At 37.0% G+C, this 27,254-nt stretch overlaps 2 protein-coding genes across 2 annotated transcripts in view; one reads left to right on the top strand and one right to left on the bottom strand.

Annotated features, from left to right (window-relative positions):
• The window catches only part of dpf1 (double PHD fingers 1), a gene marked incomplete at its 3' end in the record, with an annotated part of 49,745 nt that extends 37,392 nt beyond the window's left edge, over positions 1–12,353 (bottom strand). Inside the window, exon 1 of the mRNA XM_081369801.1 lies at positions 12,235–12,353. Within this exon, the coding sequence (XP_081225927.1) occupies positions 12,235–12,344 (110 nt within the window). The 5' untranslated portion in view covers positions 12,345–12,353. The remainder of the gene's footprint in view (positions 1–12,234) is intronic.
• A 1,345-nt stretch (positions 12,354–13,698) lies between these two features.
• Positions 13,699–25,394, top strand: LOC308693563 (zinc finger FYVE domain-containing protein 1). The gene is made up of 11 exons (XM_081370554.1): positions 13,699–13,896; positions 15,728–16,232; positions 17,940–18,157; positions 19,576–19,682; positions 20,567–20,675; positions 21,840–21,937; positions 22,027–22,144; positions 22,226–22,396; positions 22,518–22,707; positions 23,600–23,698; positions 23,809–25,394. The coding sequence occupies exons 1-11, from the start codon at positions 13,777–13,779 to the stop codon at positions 24,039–24,041; spliced, it is 1,968 nt and encodes a 655-aa protein (XP_081226680.1). The 5' UTR covers positions 13,699–13,776; the 3' UTR covers positions 24,042–25,394.
• Positions 25,395–27,254: the final 1,860 nt, after the last annotated feature.

Here is a 27,254-nt window from a genome sequence, read left to right on the forward strand (position 1 = left end):
GGGAGTGAAAGGTCAGTGTGTGTGTGTGTGTGTGTGTGTGTGTGTGTGTGTGTGTGTGTGTGTGTGTGTGTGTGTGTTCGATTTTAGCCTTGAGATAGTTGATGCTGAGTGTTATGATTTCACTTTGATCTAACTGACCAATGAGAAAGTACAGCAGGAAAATACACATTAACTTTAGTTTGGTGCCCATTTCTGATTCATACAATATATTTTGTGCACAATATAATAAAGAAAATAATATAATATTCAGTAATAAATAATATACCATGACATCATGATTTATTAATATACCATGGAAGTACAATTTTTTGAATAACACTAGAGTTCAAAATGTGCAGATACTTAATTTATTGCCCAAAAAAGACACACACTATGGTGGGCACACTTTTTCATTGACTTTTATTGTTTTTATACTGATGATGAATGATACTATTTTTTCATCCCGTACACAACCCCTACTCTTCAGAAAAAACGTAATTTAAAAAAAATGTTTTTTTACATTAATACATATTTTTTCTTAAGACATTATTTAATTTGTTTATTAAGCTACTCGAATAAAGGACCAGTATGCCACTTAAAAAACAAACAAATAAATGTACTAATTGAATAAAATTGTAAATAAAGCAAAATGATAAATAAACATATTTAAACTGTTTATTTAATTAATGTTTTAAAATGTAGCAAACATGTAGTAACAATAAATACTACAAATGTTAACAGTAAAATGTTAAATCATTTTTAAATGAAACATTTAATTAAATTGCATCTCTATGTATTGCTTTTCTTTTCCTTGCTAGTCACGTTGTCATCGGACAGTTCACACAGAGCAGCCAATAAGCTTTTGACATTTAAATAAACAGTTAAAGATTTATTTATTTGTCAATTTCAAAAGTGATTTAAAAATGTATTATTTTCATGAATTAAATAGTTTTATGGACTATATAAAAACTAAATGTATTATTGAAACCTAAATATACAAACTAAATAATATAATATAATAATCAATGAGTTGATATTGATAATTGTTTCCTTCTATTTATTTTTAAGTGGCAGTCCTTGTCCTACTTGGCTACTCTTGACTTGTCACAATTATGCTGGCAAATCCTTCCTGACCCACGCAGATAGAATGCAAATTTTTTCCCAATAATTTAAAGTAAAAGTGAGTTACTGTGATATAGACTTAGGCACAGACTTGAAAGCCTTAGAAGGAAATGGGTAGTGAAAAAGACACAAATGCAAAGCAACTCACCCCTGAGGTTCAAGCCAATGCTCCCTCCCCCCTCAGCCTCTTTCTAGTCTGAGCACAGAGCCGTCAAGCCCCCCTTCTCCATTCCATCACCTCACTCCTGTGTGTGTGCTAGTGGAACAAGTCTGGCTTTCAGTAATAAGTTGACAGCTGTAGAAAATGGCCGCTCTCAGTTTGTTTGCTTTTTTACACAATCTCATTATATTATACTGTGGCAGTGGCCTTGAAAGCTGTGAAATGTGTCTTGCTGGAAGACGAACGAAAGCCTGCCATATGGAATGCAGTCTGAAAGTAGGCCGAACTCTGTGAATTCCAATTTGCTCGATCAACACTGTTCCCTGCAGTTCTTTCTGTAATTTAATCACAATTCTTCATATCATTGGTGACCAATGTTCGACTGTGAATAAGTGCCTATGGATTTCATTAACTCTTTTCTCGCCATTGATGGAATTTTCCGGCAATCCACATTTTCACTGTTATATGGTAGGGGGGCGCTATTACGCATCTTCTGAAAGATTACTGAATTTCCGGATCAAAACACAGGCGAAGAAGAAGCAGAAACAAGTGAGAGAAGCATTGCTTATGCACATGTAAAATAGCGCGATCATCAAACATTAAACAGCATATAAATCAAAACTGCCTAATACTGAATGAAATGTTGTCCCAGGACGAGCTATAGGACTGTGAAGCTTTGGGGCTGTTGATGGACTCAATCTACTCTATGTTTTGATCATCAATCGAGACATAGTCTTTGACAAAAATGCGATATATTCGGGGGCCATGAAAGTTTTGTGAAAATGATCAAAAATGCTTGCGCAGTGGCGCTGGTTGGCAACTTAAACACACACAAAAACTGGTGGGGAAAGAGTTAATAGAAGTGAGTGACTATGTTATTGTGAAGGAGAATTTGGACAAAACCTTTCAGGCCGGACTTCAATTTGTCAGCATCAGTGACAAATGGAGCACAGATCTAATCAGATACATCTGAGGCAATTACTCTTGAATTTTCATTACATTTGAGTTTGCTGCACAGTGTTGCTATATTGGAAGCATATATCAAAGCAAAGGCTAATGAAAGAAAGCCTCCAAATTAATCTACTCTCTTAAAGCTATTTTTGGTAGCTGCTGCCCACTTAAAGAGTCCTTTCTGTGCAGCTAAAGCCTTTGCAGGGAATTGTCAACATGTCAATTCCTGCAATAAAATGTGTTCAGCATTGATAACGCATGCTTGATACAATGTGAATGTGCATGCATGTAATAACCACTTACAATTTACACAAAGAAAGCCAGGCTGACACACACACACACACACTTGCTAAACAAAGGAAAACAAGGAACTCAAGAGCATGGTGCCTTTTCCCCAAACCAAAAGAGAAGGGAAAAAAAATAAATGATTGGAGAGGAGCGCTTCGAGCATCCACACTGTCACTCCTGTGCAAAGCTCAACTATGACCCTCAAAAATAGAACATCCTCCAAAATTAGCTCTTCTTCTGCAGCCTATTTAATTTAAACCAGCGAGGAGGCAGAGGGAGATGTTGTCCAAATTTGTCTTGAAACTTACTGGTGTATTCCTCATTATACTCATTACACTACCAGAAAACTCCCTACAGTGCCAATTAGTCTCAATTAACAGTTGTCCTTTTGAAAAGTAACAGAGAGCTCCCTCTAGAGGCTGCACTGTGTCAGTAAAATATCAAACTCCAGTTGAACTACAGTACAGAGACTCCCAGGTGATTGAATGCAAACACACACATGCACAAAAAAACAAAAAAAAAAACAATATACTCATTTTAATTTAGTAACCAGTTACTGTCAGTATAATAAAGATATCATATATGCAATAATCATATAGATTGAAAAATATTGGGTAATAACATTTTATATGCTCCAGGGTCACAGAAAAAAATACAGTTTTCATTACTAACAATATCTTAATATTATGTTTCTTAATATTTTGAAGATTGTAGCTGCACCTATGAATTGGATACATCACAGTGCCTTAAACTTCTAAAGCATTTTACTTTGTTATATAAAGTATTTATTTTTATTTATTTTTTAACAGTTAGTCTGTGAAAGGAGTCGTTAAACCTAAACCTGTTTATTGTGATATCTTCTCACAATAAATATTAATATTCTACAGAATTTGTGTAAATGTAATAAGATTACTGGGAGAAAGGGTCTACATTTTAAAGAGTGTAACATTTCTCATAACAAGAAAAATAATACATATATCAATTAAAAAATAATGTCACAATTGTAACATTTTTATTTAATTTTAACTGTCGGATTTAGTTAAGATGATCAAGACAGTTGATATTAAAAGAGAATCAAAAGAAGAGCAATTTGATATGATTGAAACTAGTTATTTCATGATATATATGTTAGATAATAATTTATCTAAGATATCTAATAGCTCTCACGCGCAAAAAAAAAAGGGGGGGGGGATTTGGGCCTTTAATGCTTTTTAAAATGTCATACAGCGTGCCTTATTCCTGAACTGTGCCAGATAATCTTTACATAAGCCTAAACTCTACTTGCCAAAAAGTGCAGCGGCAGTACCACAACATCAGATGGTAATACCAGCAGTCCAGGGTACTTCAAAAAATACTATGCTGCTTCATTGTAAGTGGATCTTAGCATCACATGTGGGTGTAAGGGACTGAATTTCTGTGGCTGGTGCCACTGATGGTGGAGGCTGACTAATATGTTGATGTGGCCCACAGTATTTCCATGAGCTTAGGATTGTTAAAAGAGGTTATTGGCATGCCCATCCCCCATCAGTACTGTAGATTACACTTTGCAATAGCAACCTCCTCGAGCACCTCTCCCTTTTCGTCATCCGCCCCACTACCCCTCCCTCCTCTTTTTCACTACACTACCCCAGTCAAATGATTTATCTCATTTCTTTCTTCATCTGCCTCTCTCCCTCTATAGAAGTGCTGCAACATTTCCTCCAGCCTGCTGAAGACTAGCTTATTGAGGACTGGAAGAACTGCAGCACATTAACAGATGCATAGTCAAAACTCAGCCCTGCATCAGAGGAGGCCAAATGTTACATAAACATTTATGAGTCTTATCGACTTAAATTAAAATGCATGCTGATTATGTCAGACAGTGGACAGCCAGTATACTACGGCTAAACGTTGAAATAAAGAACGGTATCGGAGCAATGCGAAATGAGTAGTAATATCATTGTAAACCGAAGTTGATGTGTCTGATTTGGTGAGATTTGGACCCTGTTCTGTCACAAGTTTCCATGTGAGGATTGATTTTGCACAAAAAGTCACTAGTGCATCATAATGTTTAACAAGATAGCTGATGGAAATGTTAATTAGCAATAAAAGAAATTGTTTAACTTTAGCTAGCGCATAATTATATATCGAAAAACTCATTTGGAAACACTTTTTTTTGCGGAGAAAAGGGGCTATAACGCAAATAACTGTGGTGTCAGTCACATGCTTTCACGTCTGTATTTTGATCCCATTAAAGGAGAACTCCGGTCAATTTTAACATTGAGCTAATTTTTTTTGTACATTTGGAGTGCTGTCAATACAGAGAACAACGACAAAAATCGGTGTTGCCTACACCGAGTTATTCTATTTTTAAAATTTGCACCCTGTCAATGGGGCAAGTACTAAACCTGCTTTTAGCCTCTTAACATCCTTGATGTGTCATTACAAGTGCACAGAAAATGTGAGTGATTCCTTCAGAGTGAACACGAGTGAATCTGACTGCAGTAGATGTGAAAGATATTCATAAAAATGGTGTTATTTAAGCCAGCGCAAATATGTGCGTTTACATCCTGTTTTCGGGTGAAGTCCAAAGTAGTCGATTGCCGAGTTCACGCGCATAGGTTTAGTACCTATGACAACGCACGTGAACTCTGCAATCGACTACTTTGGACTTCACCCGAAAACAGATTTGTCGTTGTTCTCTGTATTGACAGCACTCCAAATGTACAAAAAATGAGCTCAATGTTAAAATTGACTGGAGTTCTCCTTTAAAGTTGACATGAAATGAAAATTTACCCAAAATTCATTTGCAAGATCTTATTTTGAGCGAATCATGTATTAATTAAATTTTTGTATCTTTTTTTTTAATTTGCAATTTTTAATTAAAATGTCATTACTTGATTTCATGGTTAAAATAAATAAAAAACGTCTTCTTTTTTTCTGATGACGTATGCCAGATAATTTCGTCCTCCAATAATTTTGTCCACTTAATCCCCGCCGCTCCACAATCACCTCTAAGCTGGCATTCATTTTTAAGTGCAATGCCCTCATCTCAAAATCCAATCAACAACTGATGGATATAGAACCAAGTCTCCACCCTACATTTCTTTCTTTTTTTTTGACAATCTGTTATACTCCGGTATACATCACAATACAAAAGATAACATCTGTCGCTGCTTCTGTTTCATCGCGACTTTAAGCGTCATTTCTCTGTAATGTTCAAGGGTGCGTTGAATCTTTTCTGACTTCATACACAGTAGGCAAACACAATTCTTTAAAACAGAGCAAGTTAATTATTTATCCATGTGATGAAGAAATGATTAGGAAGAGAAAATTACATTTATTTGAAAACAGGTTGCATATGACATATAGAGCGCTTGCATGCAGAACAGCACAGTTGCTTGTTTCACATTAAAATGTCACCAAATGCAGCAAAATGTTGGTATTTATAAGTTTATTAAATATTCCAGCTCATATGAATTTGTCTATGAAAAATGTGTTTAACAAAGTCAATGGATTTACCCTCAACCACTATCAGTGGAGAATTCATTCTAGTTCACCAAGCACAAATCCAAGGATGCAAAAAGCAGCATGAAATTACTTCCATATTCATCAGTATCACCTCAGAGAAGAGTTTCAGTTTTAAAAAGTGTCAAAATATCTCATTTGCATGCAGAACCAAATGAGCTATTTGAAACGTACTCGCCGAAAGTGTTAATGCTGAAGATGCTCAATGAATTTTCAGAGATTGTCTGCTAAAAGACACCTGCGTTCACAGTGGAACGTGATGCTAGCAAACACCCGTGCTCAAACGGAATACCCAGGATCCTTCGCTGCTGCTGTAGACAAGAGAACCATATATCCTCACAGGCATTTGTCTACTATATTGAATTGCCCTGCTGTGTTTGCTGGCACAGGCTATGTGTTCACATAAATCGTTGCCTGTGGTATAACATGGACCTGATGTCCTGCCACATGTTTCACTGCTTGAAAAGACTGCAGGATGGACAGGGAGGCTTACAGGTGCACTTGTACTGCAGGGTGAATCCCATTGCTTATTATAAGACTCACATTTTCACTGCATAAAATACATATTTGGGGACCCATCAACTGATTTGTGAGCTCCGTACACTGTAGAACTTGCCTTTCAGCTTGCGCTTCTTGCGTGATGCTCTTCGCAGATCGTATTTAAGCCTTTATGTTTCCCTCTTGGACCATCTATGGTTTCCTTGAAACAAGTATTCATATAGATCTCCAGTGAAAATGGCTAGTGGGACAGTTTGTCCGGTAGAGAGATGAATATTTCGACCCTCTGCGCTTTAATAATATCTGAAATCTTGGGAGAGGATCTATCCACCTAATAACGGCGAAAGAAGAACAGCTATAAATCTCATCTGATGGACCCACGTTTAGCAATGGACTATGCCATACACTGCTATTCTGCTTCAAATGCATGTTCTGATTCATACTGACACACACACACACACTATAGCGCTCAACAGCACAAAGTACACACAGTCTCATGAGGCTGAAGATGCCCATGTAGAATAAGTTATATGTTCAAAGAGTGAACAAAAATGTCTATGGTATTAATACCCTGATGGATGCAGATGTCCACCTCCCAATGTAGAAGCTATATATTTGAGGGACTGAGGGGCATTTTACGTTTGGATATAGAGTACTATAATACTATAATCTGCTAGAGGCTGTACTAGGCACAATCATTATTTGTTTAAAGCGTGCCCTATAGGCAATCTCAGCTCGGGCCAGCCTCTGATTGCGTTATGCAGTAAACCCTGCAGACCACCAGCTCAGAATATCAGTGAGATCCATCCCATCGAAAACAGGCTGAAGTTGAAGACATTCTCAATCAAACAATGCTTTTTGTAAGAAAAAGATAGCTCAAACCATGTGGCTTGTTGAGGAGAGGTGTGATATTACTTTTCGAAGTCATAGGTCTTACAATTTTCACTTGGGAGATGAAAAAATGGATGAAAAAAAATCCCATAAACTTACACTGATGAAAGGACCCGAATGTCCAGAATATTATAGAGACTCCAGGGTGTGCATTTCTGACTTGAGCCTGTAAGCAACCAACAAAAATAACCTAGCAAGCAACTGGGGTGGGAATCAGTGATATTATATTAATATCTGGGACTGGGTCTAGTCTAGTGGAGCAGGGTGGCTGATTCAATGATAGCAAATGCAATGTACACACTACACAAACTTGCTTTAATGAAAATAAATGATTTTACACAGCATTTACCAACACGAGGAGAAAACTTAAAGGCCCCCTGAAATAAAAATGAAAGTTTTTTAGCTTTTAGTATGAATATGTTAGCCTTAAGGTTATGAGCATTAAGCATTAAGTTATTAGGAGATATAAGCATTCAAAACAGTCTATCACTTTCTCTAAAATGGATCACGGATTTATATGACATCCCCACTGAATTCATCTTCTCATCATGTCTTCAGTCCAATCAAATGCTCTCTAGAATTTAACGTATCATCAGTGCTCGGATTCAAAACCATGGTGCAGTCTGTGAGGTAAACTAAACGCTATTGGCTATTTGAAAAGGGGGAGGGGCCATTAAATATGTCCCGCCTTAGTTTCCTGTTTCGGTGGAAATTACGTCAACGCATCATACAAAGCTGCGCGTTCCAAGGCACTTCAGTGGTCCTTTAACTATTTTACAAGATGACGACATCGTATGAATTTGTATAATGTGATTGGTACGGAAACATAGCCTATAATTAAAAAAAAAGAAAAGAATGTCCACCCCAAACCTAACCGTAAGTGGGTTTGTAAGCTAATCGTATACGGAAACATACAAATGAGATCATTAACATGAATTAACCACCAATTCACCAAAATGTAAAATAGTGTTGTCATATAGCTACTCAAAATTCTAAAGAAAAATGACAGTATCATCAATACAGTATCATGAGGTAAAATACTTAATACAAATACAAAAAAAAAAAACTTCTACTATACTAATATCCAGACATTTTTGCACAGCCAAAGCTCCTATTCTCAAAACTACTTGACTCAGATGTTCACACTGACAAGACTGAATCATCAGCAAGCGGCACCCTCCCTCGGTCCACATCTGATGATCTTCCCACAAGGTGTCTCACCTCCCAAAAAAAAAAAAAGAGGGAAAGTGAGCAGACCCGTGCCTCTCTAACCTTCTAAACAACTGCAACACCACTAGTAACACTACATATAGACTATACATGCTAACTGCACATTATAAGATCCCTGAGCAACAGTGTGATGACTGACAGTGAGTAAGGTAGCTTTGGAGAAATAGGTCATAGAGCTAAAAATACCTATCTGTGTCTCTCTCTCTCCTCTTGAAGACAAAGAGAGTCTCTCTGGAAGAAAAAAAAGTGAGTGAGTGAAATGAGGAGAACAGCCCACACCAGTCTCAGAAAAAAAAAAGCCCTTATAGAATTGCGGCTGCTTATGCAAACAAACATTAAAAAGGGCCTGAGTATAAGGATGGGGAGGAAGGATCTACAGCGGGGTGACAGTCTTCGGCTTAAGAGCGACAGTGTGAAGAATTATCTAGAATTCATTTTTCTCAGATCAGTGAGGCAAAGCGGAATAACTATCCAAGAAGTCCGCATTCCGCATCCCATGAAATGACTGGGGGAGACAGGGCACCATCACTTTAGGAGACAGAGAGAGATAGTGGAAGATAGAGGAGGAAATATAGACAGTAAGTGAACCTGAGTAATTACTAAAGATTTGAAGACCAGTAGAGGAAGAAAGACTGGGAAAAAAAGCACAACGAGAACAGTGGGAAACTAATTCAGTGATTCAAAGATTCCCAATGAAATGTCATCATTTTGGTGAAGGCATGCCAGTTAGCAGATAATCAGCAATCAAGGCAGGCATAATTTAATCACCATCTCTTAAAAATTAGTGATTTATAAAAGCCAGTAATGTAAATTAGATTGGCTCCTCAACTGATATCTCCTCATGGCTCCAGAAGTACTGCACTTTAACTGGTTTCTTTGAAGAGGGATATTGAAGAGCGTAATATCACAGTCATTCAGACGCTGATTGCAGCCCGTTTCTGTTCATTCATGTTTCTCATGCAAATATTTCAAATGCACCAAGATGCACACCTGACCTTGTACATGCTGAAAAACATTCATCCACACTCAACAACAAAGTTCACCGCTCAGGGAAAGTGATCGAACCAAAGAGAACCCGGTAAGATACTGCAGGATTTGTCATGTATGAGTTACTTACACAAGTCACTGAATCAAAACTGCGGATTTACAAAATCCACAGACGTTTTATTCCTTTACAGAAAAGTAGTATAGTGCTACTGAAGTTAATCATAGTACTGAATGATTACAATATTCATGTACTGGCAACACTGTACAATAAGTTCCCATAGGTTAATGCATTACCTAACATTAACTAACAATGAGCAATACTTACAGCATTTATTAATCTTTGTTAACCTATAGGGTTAGGTTAGTTCATGTTAGCTCAGGTCTATTAAATGTTAACAGATACAACTTTTAATTTTAATAATGCATTGGTAAATTTTGAAATTAACATCAAGTAGCCTACCAGTAAATGCTACAGTACTATGTTCTATAGGCTATGTTTCATTGTTAGTATTGATTTAACTAATGTTAACAAAACAGAACCTTATTGTAAAGTGTTACAAATAGTGGGCTATTTATGATAAACTACGGTAGCCTAATTCAAAGAATATTATGAATGATGACACATGTCCAAAAAATACTTGTTTTAAGAGTAGGCTACCCATTGCTACACTTCATTAAAACTATTAAGGTAAGTTACTCTAAAAAGTAATTAATTACTAGCTTACTAATTACATCTTCAACAGTGTATTACTACAGTGCTACTAATTACTCCAGCTAAAAAGTATTGGATTCACTTTACAATATGGTTCTAGAACAAGTAGGCCTAACTGTAATTATATTAAAGAAAAATTAAGAGTAATCCCTTATTTTACCTTTTCAAGGGACAAGTAATTAAATTACAGTAAATAGATTGCTTAGAAGGCCAATTAATTACACTCAACACTGGTTAATGTATAGTATGGACAGGAAATTGGCGTTTAATGCCCGTCTAGTTACGCGAATGTCATTCGTGTGCCTTTAGAAATTAAGGTCATGTGACAAGTGTGTAGCCTAGGCCTAGGCTATATCTCTCCATATTTTTAAAAACAACTATATTCATGTATATTTGCTACACTTAGGCCTATATCCGTCCCACTTACTTTGGCATGTTTGAATAAGTATTTTCTACAACATAATATTTGTCTAAATTCAATTATGCCAAAGCTGTTCGTGCATTGTACCGCTATAGTATCCAACACCCGAATGTTATTTCACTTATATTACTCTCATTTGTTATTTGTGACCCATTTTGAATTATAATTTGTCATAAGGTAGGCTACAGCTCAAAAGTGTCTTACCTCATAAAACCTTGCATCCTGTCTGACTATGAATGCTGCGCGCGCCGCTCTAGTCAGTTAACGGGTTTTTGCGCGAGTGGGAAATGTCTACTGTCTCGTGCGATCATTCAAAGTTGAAATGATATCCATAAAAATATTAATATTTTACTTTAGTCATATGTTTGGTAACTGTGCCCGTTGAGCCATTTTTTAAGTTGAAAAAGTAGACTTAACATTCCACAAGCTTTATAATGTGGCCTGGTTGTATTTTGGTAGGCTATTTTTTTAAACGTAGCCTACATGTTACTAACGTGGCGTTGCAAACTGCAACCAAAAACAACGTTGTGAAGACGTTTTGTGCTTGCAATGGGTCAAGGTAGGCAATCGTGGTGCAACCTCCCGGGTTAAAAAACCGACACAAGTGCAATTTCCCCTTTTCAAGATATGGAAGCTACAGTCACATTTGCATGGCAAATACAAACACGTCTCCCCATTCCGAAGGTCCCAGTCTCTACCAGACGAATGTAAAGCAATTTTTGGCACTGAGCCCGTGTGGCGTCTGCGTGCCGCACGCCGAAAAAATGTGACAGTGTGCACAAAGGAATCTAATGGAAACTTCACAGAATGTGCATTGATGCAACGGCGCATAAGAGATACCAAATGTTACACACGCCACTAAAATAGCATGCATAAACATGCATTCGGCTTAGAAACAATAACACTAACAATTCATATTCAATATGCATGTAATTTTGTAGCTACAGTCTAATGTGATCAGCGCGTGCAATGTAAAACCACCGAAACATGCTTAGTGTGATAAATTGCAACATTTTTCAGTTTGTACATAGACAGCGCTGTTACACAGACAGCATACCAGTTCGTTTTGTTTGACATCTTTCTATACAAAAGCTAAAGCAAAAATGTTCAAGTGCCATCGTTTATCTTGAGACTCGATGACCAGTGAACTCTCCGATCTCAATACCAACAACTGTAAGTTCCTAGTGATCAATAGGCTACTGACCAGGGACGCCGGGTCAACATTCTCAACATTCCTCCATATCACTGTGCATATGCAGAAATGACACCCGAGACTCTGCACTTTATAACATGCCATATTTGCCCAGATGACAAAATGTCGTCGCATGCATTATGATTTATTGCATTTCAACATGCTTTCGTAGTTTAAACCTCGCCGGCATTTTATACTTTTTAAAGATGTTTGCATATTTGTTCATTTGAACGAACGCTGTTTGTTGCATGACATGCATTTAAAAAAAGCATTAAAATATAAATATTTTTACTTACGATTTCAGAGGATTTTGGACCACTGTGGCCATTTTGATATAGAATGATACAATGTAAGACTGCAGATCCCCGGTATTGTACATGTAATATAGCAGCAATTTCAATTTCATTCATTCTCTGGGGCTGCGGCTGGATCAGCTAGCCAATAGGAGCGCGACTGACTGATGACCAGTGATGGGAAATGTAGTTTTAGTTCCCTGATGTCTTCAAGAGTCAGCGGCGCGTGTACTACAAATAGCACAATGCACTACGGTTAACTGTATACTAGTCCCGCCTTGATTTTGTATGGGTAAGCCAAAACATCTACTGTAAATTCAAGGTTGGATTGCTGGACTGTCTGTCAGTATTTTGCTCTCATGTTGGTAGCTTTTTTTTGATTCGTAGAGAAATGGTAATATTTTTAGATAGCGATGGCAGAAAGAACAGCATAAAGAATCGTCCGTTCTTACAATGCATGTATTAGGCTATACTATAAATAATGACAGAAAATGTAGGTAGGCACTGATCAGTATCACATAGCTTTATTAAATAGATTTATTTAATAAATAGGCTGTTGGCCACATATCCATCTCACTAATATAGGCCATCATGTAGCCTATATATTTGTAGGCTACACACATTTATTTTCCTATCACTCCTTTGACTTCCACTGTGTAGCTATAAATATTGAGCTAATACTATCTCCTAAATCTAACCCTCAAAACAAACTTTTTTGCATTTTACATTTTCATTAAGCCATTCTTTTCGATTTTCTTATTTTGCATACACACAAATATATATATAAATATATATACAAACTACATAGACAATGACATTATTACTCATTAAGGAGTTATTCTCCTATATGGTTTACTAATGAAATACAAATTTACAAATATTGTGACAAGAGGCCTGACTGACCTCTAAAGGAAATGGAAGTGACTTATAAAGGGCTCTTCAGTCCAGTTAACTGCAATGGCGCCACTTTGAAGGCATTCTGTGACATGTGATATTTATAGATCCCTGCTAACAAATATTTAATGAACCTTAGCAAGCTCTATGGAAAGACTGTCTGAACAAAAAAAAATCCTGTTGATTCATCAGGGATTTCTGCAGAGCACCACATTTTTGCATTTTTAAAGGAGGTTTTAGAGTTGAGCTAATCTTCAATTCATCATAATATTGCGATGCAAGAAATCCTATAACTAAAATTAAACATCAGTGATATTCTGTTTGCACCACTATAATTTTACCAGAAAAATGCCATAATTATATAATAATTAAGTAATTTTAGAGCTTATTTTATGGAGACTTTTATTGAACAGGTTTGTATTACAGGATGAACTTCTGTTTTCTGCACACAAAGACCTCCACAAGACAGTTCATCAGAATATCCACTAGAGGGTGTCAGAAAGCGCTCAGTAATACTTAATGAAGGCGCTTCACAGAACAGCAACAGCGCCCTCTTGAGGTCAGCTAGATATCCAAGTAAATAGTCCTGGCTGGGACAGTTGTAGTCTAACTAGCTTTCCGGGGAGTTGGGATGGTTTTAAATCTTTCACTATGTCTGAAATGCTACTGAAAGATATGGATGATATTAGTCTCGAGTCTGTTAAGATGGACGAGGAGAAGAAGGAAAATGGACGGAGTTTTCTCCTGGTTGACGAAAACGAAAGCTTGCAGGTTTGTTTTTGTTAGCTTCTGCGTTAGCAATCAAGCTATTAGGTAAAAAGCACATGTAGTGTCTTTGTTGTTTTTATACACTTTGACAGGTGTTTGTTAATTCACGAGCATGATAGTTACTAATTATAAAACGTGTAATATAAATAATACACAGATAAACTAACCCTAAATTGTCAATATTGCTGAATCACAAGGAAGAGGTGTCTTTTGTCAACATTTAAGGATCTCACTGACATGTAATCTTACTCATCGATTATCATCGATTATATCTGTGGTTTGTGTAATTCTGATGTATTTTTGTCACGTACATTCATAATAATGCAGGGACACGTGGTACAGCAGATGATATATCTGTCAACACAGTGTGTGCTAGTGTGATTTACAAACATTGAATGATCTCAGTGCTGTATACTGCTATTATGTTAAAGTACATGAAATCACATGTGTGTTTGTGTAAATATGGTACCATGGTTTATCATGTTTTCGGACATGTATCATAATGATCAACCATTATATTATTGATGCACATTGTTAATACTTATATTAATCATACTGTTATCTGTTGGCTATCCCTTAAGAGGTGACAGTGCCATTTCAGATTGTTTACGGTCTTTCTAGTGACCAGCATGAAAGTAGTTAATTGCTTTCACTGTGAGATTGTTACTGTATAGAGATTCAAAATGAAACTTCAATATGTTCTTATTCTTTTGTTGTTTCAAATCTTCTGTTGTTTCAAATCCATCTGACTTTCTTTCTTCAATGGAACAGAAAAGGCAGGATGACTCATTTATCATTAATGATGACAATTGTAGGGTGAACTGTCCCTTTAAGATAGATAGAAACAGAAACAGAGACTGACAGATATATAGATAGACAGACACGATATACACTCACCGGCCTCTTTATTAGGTGGACCTTGCTAGCACCGGACTGGAACCCTTTTGCCTTCTGAACTGCCTTAATTATTTGTGCCATAGATGCAACAAGGTGCTGTAAAAATTCTTCAGAGATTTTGGTTCATATTGACATGATAGCATCACCCAGTTGCTGAAGATTTGTCAGCTGCACACATCCATGATGCGAATCTCAATCTCCCATTCCACCACATCCCAAAGGTGCTGTATTGGATTGAGATCTGGTGAATGTGGAGGCCATATGAGTATGCCAAGAAAATATCTCTCACGCCATAACACCAACACCACCAAACTAAACCTTTGCCGCAAGGCAGGATGGATCCATGCTTTCATGTTGTTTATGCCAAATTCTGACCTTACCATCTGAATGTCATGACAGGATTGGAACCTGGTGTGTTATTCTGTTGCTGTAGCGCATCTTCTTCAAGGTTCAACGTGTTCAGAGATGCTCTTCTGCAGAACTCGGTTGTAACGAGTGGTTATTTGAGTAACTGCAGCCCGAATCTGGCCATTCTCCTCTGACCTCTGGCATCAACAAGACATTTTCGGCCACAGAACTGCCACTCACTGGATATTTGCTCTTTTTCAGACCATTCTCTGTAAACCCTAGAGATGGCTGAGAGTGAAAATACCAGTAGATCAGCAGTTTCTGAAATACTCAGACCAGCCCGTCTGCACCAACAACCATGCCACGTTCAAAATCACCTTTCTTCCCCATTCTAATGCTCAGTTTGAACATCAGCAGATCATCTTGACCATATCTACATGCCTTTATGCATTGAGTTGCTGCCATGTGATTGGCGGATTAGGCTAGATATTTGCGTTAAACAAGTGTACCTAATAAAGTGACTGGTGAGTATAGATAGATAGATAGATGCTCTAATCTTGATGTCTCTCATACTCTTTCTCTCTCCCAGGTGAAGAACGAAATCCATTTTTTGGAGAAGTTGGGCTGCAGAGCTGCTCAAGGAGTTAAAGTGCTTTCCATCTTTGGCAACACGGGTGACGGCAAGTCCCACACTCTCAATCACGTGCTTTTCCATGGCGAGGAGGTATTTGCCACGTCTCCTTCTCCATCCTCATGCACGGTGGGCGTTTGGGCGGCTTACGATCCGCTCCAGAGCTTGATCGTGCTGGATACAGAGGGCCTGCTCGGTGCCGCCAATCAGCAGAACCGGCGTATGCGTCTGCTGCTGAAGGTTCTGGCCATATCAGACGTGGTCATTTACCGCACACGGGCCGAGAGGCTGCACAACGACATGTTTCAGTTCCTCGGCAGCGCCTCGGCCGCTTACCTGAAGCACTTTACACCTGAGCTCCGCGCTCTGTCTAACCGCTGCGGGCTGGACGTGCCTCTCTCCAGCCTGGGACCTGCCGTTATAGTTTTTCAGGAGACTTCTCGCACTCAGCTGCTAGGCCAGGGTAAGTCAGAACTTCCACACTTTCACATTTACAAGACCTGTATTTATAAGTATGAATACAGCATTTTTCTGATACATGTTGTTGCCAAAGGCTGTTGTACGACTAGCCTGGGGCAAAGGGATTGGGGTCTGCGCACCCTCGTGGGGCCTAAACAAAAACCCTTTGAAAAAATCCTGCATTTTAGACTGGTGGAGTGTCCCACTGGAAAAACACAAGTTGTCAGTCAAGCTGAATTGTTTCATCGCTCCCACTTTTATTTCTCTCTGCTTAGTGATGAGAATTTCAATTTGTTTCATTGTCTCTGTAGTCAAATGCTAAATCTTTATAGAGATTTTAGTCTGTAATATGCTGGGCCAATATAACAAAGTGCTATTGTTTTGCTCATTTTTATCTATTAGCCTATTTTAATCAAAAATACATTCATAAAATGCAAGCCATACAGACAAAGCTTAAATGCTTGATGAAAATGTTTTTAATTTATGAATTAGGTTTCATTTCATTAGGTCCATTTAACACATTCTGTTGACTATAAGTAACGTTGAACCTACATGTCTGCTAACTAGAGTATTAGTAGACTGGTTAGAGTTAGAATAAGTTGACATATAGTTGCAAAGTCACTTCTAGTCAGTAGAATGTCTGTTGGAGGAGCATAACAATAAAGTGTTATCAGATAATAAGCAGACAGTCTACTAATACTCCAATGACTGTTAGTTGACATGTAGTTGCAAAATTACTTGTAGTCAACAGAATTTTCAAATAAAAAGGGACCATCAAAATAAAATACCATGATGTTACCATGAATTAAAATTCATTTTTAACTGTCCTGATATCATAATGACTTAAAAGCCTAAGTAAAATAATTCACTTATTTTATTATTATTTCTTAGAAAAAAAAAATCACTGCTTATTAATATTTGAAAAAAGTCAAAAGTTTGAAAATAATGAAGTCATGTGGTGCCATCAACATAACAGGAAAAAAACCCTGCAGACTTTCATTGCTGTGTCAAGTTAAAAATAATAAAGTATATTTTAAAACATTTAACAAATAATGTGTGCGCATTTATTCAAAGTATAAGGAAAATGTTTTTACTTTTTTTACATATTGTTAGTCATTAAATTAAATTGTCATTAAATTGAACTACTTGAATATGGTATAAATGTTTTTAAAGTCATATGAAAATGATATTATTTAAAATATAATTCAATGTTGCATTTTCAGGTGCCTTATTGCTTCTATAAAAGATAACTGCATATTAGTGCATAATAAAAATATTTCATTAGGCCACATTTTCAAAGGAGACAGATATTCATAAAAATCCTTTTTTTTTTTTTTTTTTGTCATTTGTCCAAAAGAAAAGAAAAACACTGGTGCGTTAGAATTGGGAAGGAAGGTGATTTAAATGACTTAATGGTTAAGCTACTAGTTATCTAACACTGACTGCAGGGAAATCCCAAGGAAGGGTGGCTCAGGTGTGGACCGTTACAAAGATCACAATACTGCTCAATTACAATTGTGCCCTTGGGTAAACCCCATGCTTTCAGCATGCTGTAAATCATGGTTCATGAAATATATTATATAAACCACATGAAAAACGCTGTAAATGCCTGGAAAAACATCTTTCATCTTTTTATTTTGAAACTATTGAGTTAGTGTCATCCAGTGAAGTGTGTCAGGCTAAAGAAATATGGGTTTGTTTTCTTATCCAGATGTCTCTGTCCTGGGGCAAGCAGACACGCTGCTGCAAAAGCGGTTCCATGACTTGAGCATGAGCACAGACGCCTTCAGCTCCGTTCAGTACGTGGGCACCCAAACCATCACTCCCCCTACAGACTACTCACAGTTACTGCAGATAGTCAATCAGCAAGTGAAGAACACATCCCAGCGAGCCCCGCGCCAGCCTGCCATTGTGTTCAGTGCATTACAGGTAGCTCGCATTTCTTTGTGTATGTGTGTGTAAAGTGACCCCAAAAAGAATTTAGACACTTAAAGGGATAGTCCACCCAAAAATGAAAATTCTGTCGTCATTTACTCACCCAGCATTCTTCAAAATATCCAAAGAAATGAAAAACAGGTCCCAGGCACTCAGTCAAATTTAATGAGGAGAAGGATAAAGTTAAAAAGCCTTTATTTAGTGTGGCTTAAGTCATTAACATGTTGGCTCGTGTTTTGTTTTTATAATGACTTAAGCCACACTAAATAAAGGCTTTTTAACTTTATCCTTCTCCTCATTAAATTTGATTGAGTGCCTGGGACCTGTTTTTCGTTTCTTTTGATTTTTTTCCCTACCCCAAGAGCACCTATCACGGACTTTAGAACTTTTCCTGAGCGCCTGGTTGAACCTCTTATAATTCTTCAAAATATCTTCTTTTGTGTCCAACAGAAGAAAGAAATTCATACAGGTTTGGAACAACTTGAGGGTGAGTAAATGATGACAGAATTTTCATTTTTGGGTGAACTATCCCTTTAAGCTTTGATATTTGGTTTGATATATTTTGTATCTAATGCAAATAAATTCATGCATTTAAAGGAATAGTTCACCCAAAATTTAAAATTCTGTCATCATTGTTTATTCACACTCATTCCAAACCTCTGTGACTTTATTTCTTCCATGGAACACAAAAAGAGAAGTTTAGCAGAATGTTCACAATGCTCTTTTCCATACAGTAAAAGTGAGCTGACCAGGGTCAAGTTCCAAAAATGCCCCCTAAAAGTGATCTTTTTGACTCTGTTGCTTTAAGTAAACACACTCTTGTTCAAAAGTTTGGGGTTAGTAAGAATTTTTTGAATGCAATAATGTGTTAAATTGATCAAAAGTGACTGTTGTTCTTTTGAACTTTTCATTCATCAAGGAATCCTGAGAAAAAAATATAGTAAGGTTTCGACAAAAATATTAAGCAGAACATGCTTTTTTTTAGCATTGATTATCAGAAATGTTTCTTGAGCATCAAATCTGCGAATTAGAATGATTTCTGAAGGATCATGTGACACTGAAGACTGGAGTAATGATGCTGAAAATTCAGTTTTGCATCACAGGAATACATTTGAAATTTAAAATGTATTACAATGGAAACTAGTTGTTTTAAACTGTAATAATATTTTACAATATTACTCTATTTTTAATCAAATAAATGCAGCTTTCGGGAGAATAATAGACTTATTTCGAAAACATCTTGCTGACACCAAACTTTTGAATGGTAGTGTACTTGCAGTAAGTGTGGCGTAAGTGTCCTAAAGTACTTTTTGAGTTCAGGGTAGGCATGTACTGTATGTGTTCACCTTTGACCACTGAGCATGTTTCTGAAACTGCGCTTCACTGAACCTCACTGCTCTGCTCTCTCTCAGGCCTTGAGCGACAGGTTCTGTGGCGAGATCTCCGATGACAAATTCAGCATATGCTCCTTCTTTCCTGATGAATATTTCACTTGCCCATCAGTCTGTCTCAGCTGCAAGTAAGTCCACACACTTTATGCTCTGAGCAATAGATTGAATGGATGTTGTTTTTTTAAAGAGATAGTTCACCCAAAAATAAAAATTATGTCAACATTTTACTCACCCTGAAGTTGCTCCAAATCTGTATGAATTTCTTTCTTCTGCTGAATGCAAAAGAAGATATTTTGAAGAATATGGATAACCAAACAGTTGATGGGCACCATTGATTGAAAAAAAAAAAAATACTATGGAAGTCAATGGGGCCCATTACCTGTTTGGTTTCCCGTATTCTTAAGAACAGTCTTCTACTTGAGGGCGAGTAAATGAGGAAAGAATTAAAAATTTTGGGTGAACTATCCCTTTAATGCAGAGGTCTTCAATCCTGCTCCTGGAGGGCCACTGTCCTGCAAAGTTTAGTTCCAACCCTAATCAAACACACCTGAATCAGCTCATCAAGCTCTTCAGAATGGCTTGAATAGTCAAAGGCAGGTGTGCTGAAACAGGTTGGAACTAAACTCTGCAGGACAGTGGCCCTCCAGGAGCAGGATTTAATGTGTGGCCCTTTGATGCATAGTAAATCAAGGAAATTTCTGCATTGTCACACAAAAGACTCTAATTTCATTACATCAACACTGAGCCACTTTGTAATTTGATGATTCACAGTTAGAAATAACTAGGATCTGTATTCAGCATGCAAAACTAATGTATGGAATTGATTCACACTGAAAGCACAAAAAGTTGTCAATACACTGTAGTTAGAATGTAATTAGATCTTGCATCAATTGTTATTGTTTTAGCGTGTGTGTGTGTGTGTGTGTGTGTGTGTGTGTGTGTGTGTGTGTGCTCAAGAGCACTTAATAGCTAGCAAATCATATCTAACCTTTCCAAAATCCCACGACTTTAGCGTTCGGTGTAAAAACGGCATGAACCACCAGAAAGACGCGGTCCCACACGTGGCTGATGGATTATGTCAGTATGCCCACCAATACAACAATAAAGTTCTCATCTGCAAGGTAACCTCGAGGTTAAGATTGCATTTTTTTTTTTTTTCACATTTATTTAAATTCCTTTTTATGGTTTGGTTTTTATTTTTCTGCTTTTATTTAGATCTTTTTTGTTTTTTTATTTTATTTTATTTTATCATTTAATTGATTGTTTTGTTTGTTTTTCGTTTTGTTGTACTATTGAAGAAATTTTTTTGAAACTTTATTTTACGAAATTTCTCATTGTATGCACCACACAGCTATGCTGCAAACACTTTGGCAATGCAAAAGTGCAGGTTTTTTTCCCATGTAAATAAATCACACTAAATTAAATTGAAATTAAAACTGATTAAAGGTACACTGTGTAACTTTTCGCCCTCTTGCGGTTAAAACATGCATTTTGCAGAAGAACATTGTTTTGGTTGTGCTTTGTTTCTGCGTGACTCTGCAGACGAATATGGTTCTTTCTCGTAACTAAAAAGAGGTCATAAAAATTGTATCGCTCATAAAACATTCACTACTAGGCTTAAAAGATATAAGCAGTTTAGATGAAAAGGATCTCAAGCTGACTAGCTGAAGACGTTACTGTAGCTTTACCCATTAATAGACATGGTACTTCCTTGAAAATAAATAACAGCACAACAATCATAATGAAATGAGCCTTCATAATAGATAATGCTTTACAATCAACTCTGTTATAGAGCTACATATGGCAATTTATCTGTTCAATAAAATACCTTACTAACCTGTTCAGTGAAGAAAACAAAAACGGGTGATTCGCCGGAGGTTTGAGATTTAGCAGCTCCATGTCGGCCTTTCTCGTTCGTTGTAACCACTAACATCTGCCACTCGCACACCATAATGTAGCCGGAGCAACTTTTCTATTTACGGATATGACAAGACCCGCAATCATCACGCTAGGTCTAAAATATAAACACTTATTAATAGGCTTACCATAGTGAAGCAGGGTAAGACAAAAACACGTTTTGGAAGAAAGATCAATGATGTGTTGACTCATTATTTAAATTTTGTTAATTGAGAACAAAAAAATGAAGGCTATTTTCTTTAAGACTAGTCCTTATATTTAAGGGGATTCGCCACTTATTTAATTGAGGTTTCCGATTAATCTGTTTGATTTCTCAATTTAAAGCAAAAAGATGATGGGATAATTATGATAAACCATTTCTGTTACAGAGGTGCTATGAGGGCGGAAAGGAAGTAATTGTCGTACCCAAAACAGCTGCCTCTACAGATAACCAATGGCTTGGTCTGGCCAAGTATGCATGGTCAGGGTGAGTGAGATGGTTTTTTTTTCTTCTACTGAAACTACCCTCCACAGCTGCTCCTCGTCCATGCTCTGATCCCTGGTCTTGTTCTACAGATATGTTTTAGAGTGTGCCAGCTGTGGCATCATCTACCGGAGTCGGCAGTACTGGATGGGCAACCAGGATCCAGAGAGCGGTGTGGTGCGGCCAGAGGTCAAGCATGTCTGGCAGGGGGTGAGTCGTTTCTCTGTGTTCCCATCCATGTGCTGACTCCATTGATGCTCACAGTAGTTAATGTTGTTTTTATGCTTGTAGACCGATGCCTTCCAGACAGACCATCAGAATGCAGCTCAGCGGGTTTTGGATGGAATGAATTACATAATCCAGTCAGTGTCAGAATATAGCTCAGGCCCAACCAAAGCTGTCACTGCCTGGCTCACAGACCAAGTGGCTCCACCCTACTGGAAACCCAACACTGAAATCAGTGTAAGTTGAAATGCCCTATAGGAATATGTGAAAAAGAATTACAGCATGTGGAAAAAAAAAATCAAACGCATCAATTGTTTTATCATGTGAAGACAATTAAACATCTTGTTGGTCTGTTCAGGAATGTCATGGTTGTAGGAGAGCGTTTGAGGAGGCGGAGAGGAAACACCACTGTCGGGCATGTGGGGAGGGTTTCTGTCAGGCCTGCTCCACTCACAGCAGGCCAGTTCCCGAGAGAGGCTGGGGCGTCACCCCTGTACGAGTGTGTGATGACTGTTACCGGCAGGGAGGACCTCAGAACACTGGACAGGGTTAGGGCATCGTTCTCTCTTAAAAGCACACTTCCCGTCAGCCCTCACCTCTGTAACGCACCTCTGTAACAGAAATGGTTTATCATGGTTATCCCATCATCGTTTTGTTTCAAATTGAGAAATCTAATCCATATTGGACAGTTTTTGCAAACAGATTAATCTGAAACCTCAATGATATAAGTGGAGCATCTAGGGGACTAGTCTTAAAAGTACAGCATTTAAAGGTATAGCGGAGGATTTTCCCGAATTTTAGAAAAGAACCGCCCTCTCCACTTTTTGAAAAAATGCACATGCGCAACACTCTACCTGCTCCCGAGAGGGAACGCCTATTAAATATTATTAGAAATTTACATGAGCTGTTTTCCATTTGTATCTATTTTAAAATGTAATCTATTCCTGTGATGCAAAGCTGGATTTTCATTACTCCAGTCTTTAGTGTCACATGATCCTTCAGAAATTATTCTAATATGCTGATTTGATGCTCAAGAAACACTGTTGAAAACAGCTTTTACTGCTTAATATATTTGTGGAAGTCTTAGATGAGTAGAAAGTTCAAAAGAACAGCATTTATTCAAAACAGAAATCTTTTGTAACATTATAAATGTCTTTACTGTCACTTTCGATCAATTTAACGTGTCCTTGCTGAATAAAAGTATTGATTTCTTACCCTAAATTTTATATGTAGTGTATTCAGTTTGAGTTTGTATTTTCTCATCTCGACTGATTCTGTGCTTATTTGTCATATGTAGTGCAGTCTGCAGAGAATACTTAGCCTTGTCAAAAGAATATTCTCCCAGGGTTATTAAGTTCAGTTGACTGAGTGTTGCATTTTCCAAAACAGTTTGTAATGGCCTCAGTGTGGGATGTTGACAGTACATTCTCTCCCTTACAGTGGCCAGTACGGAACCCCGGATACTAGTTGCCCGCAGAGTGACGGAAGTAGCTCAGTCCACTCTCGACATGGTCTCCACCGCTGTGGACTACCCTCTCTGTGAGTGTGACCAGTACACGTTAAGTGTCTGAATTTACACAAGAGAAATTGCTTATGAATTTTTGTGTGTGTGTGAGGTGACAAATGGCATTTTTTTGCACATAATACAGGTTTTGTAAAGGGAGTTGCGAGACCAGACTACTGGATCCCGGATCATGAGATCACCCAGTGCCACTGCTGTGCTAAACCCTTCATCCCCAGCATGTCCAAGCACCACTGCAGGGCATGCGGGCAGGGAGTGTGCGGAAACTGCTCCAGGAAGACCAGGCCAGTGCCGTCTCGTGGCTGGGACCACCCAGTGCGAGTGTGTGACGGCTGCGCTGACCGCAGGGATTCCCTGTGACCTTGCTGTGCCTCTGTAGCGCTACTCTAACACGGCCGGCATCTCTTGGTGCTCAGAACCAGGTTGTAAGCAGTTTTTCAAGCCTTCATGGATGGGGGAAATGTGAAACTCACTGCAGTTCTGCATAGACAAACACTCAGGCTCTATAAAGCATTAGCTGCTAATAGAGAGTGATTATGTCTGGGTTCAATTTAAAAGAGTTAACTAAGAAATGTTGCATAGTGAAAATAATGTGTAGAAATATCAAGGTTCATTATATGACAGTGAAGCATATTTTATCCACAAATGCTCATTGCTGTAATAAAAAATAATAATAATACAGTTCTCTATACTGAAATACAGCAGTGAAAATCACCCTGGACACACACATGTAATATAAAGAAATGCATTTTTTTTTAAGATTTGCTGCAGAAATTATAAAGAAGAGAAAATATAAATTTTAATGGATTTTGATAGATTCTATAGTGCTGGCACTGAAAACAAATCGCCTTCTAAATTTATGCATTTCTGTGTTTAACATCTCATCATTTCTATCCCAAAGATAAGATAACAGACTAAACGGCGAGAGCAGTAAATATTAACATATCTAATGTTTAGTAAATTATCATTTGAGATGCGTAGGAGATGTTTTACACTAATAAAGAAGCGTTTGAATATGATATAGCAGCCTTTTATTGGTAGAGTTTTATACTTTATTCCTGGAACAGAGCAAGAGTAGACAAGGTAAGCCTAGAATTCACATTCCAGTCAAGACAATGCAATGTGAGCTCATATCTCATTGTATTTTTTATCAATATAGTTCTTTACTAATTTTTCTGAAATAACAACTGCACTTTATCTAATTTTTACTATCAGATTTCTTTAGTTGAGAGCAATGTAACTAATACTGAAGATACAAACTGTACATATATAATGAAAGTGGAATTATTCAGCAGCATTTGCAGTGCCTAATGGATCTCAACAACTATATCTTGCATATAAACAGTAGTGGCAAATAACAGGATGGTTTCACAATGTGGCTGTGAATGACATTTAAAGCAGATTTACACTAAACCAAATGTTGAGTGGTTTCCTAACATGTACAGCTCATAAAATGGCTTATATAAGGCACTTTATTCTTATTTGATTTGATTTTTTTTAACTATGATGTTATTTTGTTTTACAATTCTGCTTCTACTCTGTATTTTTATCTGGATTAGCACATTGTAGTCTTCTATGAAGGGGTTTAACCAAAGCGATGGCTGTAATTGCATATAACTCAACCTGCATTTGACAATCCTGCGAACTTTGTTTTGATTGGCCGGTACTGTTTTTCAGGCTTCGACTCAGAACATTAAAGCTATTTGAAAACCGCCTGCCTTCCTGATTCACAAGATAACAGACATCTATGGAAAAGAATAGGCTATAGCTCTGTAAGTGCACAAATGCGAGGTCATCTGGAGGTAGAGGTCTAGATTTCCTGCTCAAGGCCCTTAAATAGATGAAACGGACTCAAAATCTGATTTAAATCATGGAGGTTGTACTCACATTTCCTCCATTTATAACATTACTGTCTGGCAAACAGCCTGCCTCGTCACATCTACAGGAAATGATGGGTTTACTGATTATGTCAGCACTTGTGTGAGTATCATTATGAACATCACATACAGGCCTGGTTTCACAGACAGGGTTTATATTAAGCCAGGATTAGGCCTCAGTTCAATTAGGGCAAGTAGCTTTTATAAGCTTGCCTTTGAAAAAAAAAAATACTGGTGTGCATCCTGAGACAAAACAAGGGCACTGACATATTTTAAGGTGTTCGTGCAAGTTGCTTTCAGTTAAAACAGCTCAAACATGCATTTTAGTTTGGGACTAGCTTAAGCCTTGTCTGTGAAACCTGGAGAAAGTGTATCATGTGAAGAAGGGCTATTGAAGGGACATCAAATGTGTGAAAAGGTAGCTATTGGGACCATGGTATTACCATATAACTAGCCAAAAATATGGATTTTTAATTGCTGGTACTGGTCGAGAGCAGGACTGATAAAATGGCGAAATGTAGTGTATATGTCTTTTCTTATACCCTTTTCATTTTACTTACCCCAAACTTTTGAATTGTAGTGTATCAAAATATTTAGCAGCAAACTGTTTTCAACATTGATAATAATATTAATAATAGTTTGATAATATGAAGAAAATGTACATAAAATCACTGAAATTAGCTGAAGATATATATCACACATATATGTGTGTGTATATATACACAATTGTAATTATTTATAAATAAAATAAAACAAAATTTCAATATTAGATTTAAAACAAATTAAACTACAAAGAAACTTAAAATTATTTCAGTTATTTGCCAAGGCAACATTTCTAACATTTAGTTTAATACCAATATTAGGCTACTAAAACTGAAATAAAAATAAAGCTAAACAGAAATATATTAAAAAATATATTAAAAAAATTATAAAAGCACATAACACAATTACTAAAACGCAACTAAAATGAAAACTTTTTTATTATTATTATTATTATTATTATTATTATTATTATTATATAAATAATACTAAATTAACACCATGGTGTTCCATTTTTTTTTTTTTTCTATTTTTTTTTTTTTTACAAAGTTGCACTACCACACTGTAACCTGCAGAGGGAGGCACCACCACTCCCAACAAGAGACCCACTGAGACCCCGTTCAAGATTTTAGGATTTCATTCATTCTAGGGTCTTGCACATTGTACGTTTTTATTATATTTGTAACGTAGTATATATACATAATAATAATAATATAATACAAAAAAAAGTGACTGGGGTATCAAAAGTCTGTTAAATAAAAAAGTGACTGAACTAGACGACAGGTCTAGTTCATTGCCAAAAAAAAAAAAAAAGCCATTTCTAGCTCTGGTTCATTTAGGGACAAAAGGATCAAAAGAGTGACTCCACTGTTTAATCCATGGGTCTTTTATAATTGATATTGTTCTTGTAAAGGAAGATAAAGATTATGCACAAAGACAAAGATCTAACATAAATACTTCATCAGATTACTTTATGAAAGTACATTTGTTGCACAAGAAATGATGTAATGGACTGCTTATAAAACATTTCACATCCCATACCTTCATTACGACAGTTTAAAATATATATATATATAACACCCAAATTTTAGGAAAATTCAATATAGATAGATTTTTATTTTCAGATTTAATCTTCACTGGTTTTTTTATGCTATTA

Source organism: Scardinius erythrophthalmus (assembly GCF_964197995.2).
Source record: "Scardinius erythrophthalmus genome assembly, chromosome: 7".
NCBI lineage: Eukaryota > Metazoa > Chordata > Actinopteri > Cypriniformes > Leuciscidae > Scardinius > Scardinius erythrophthalmus.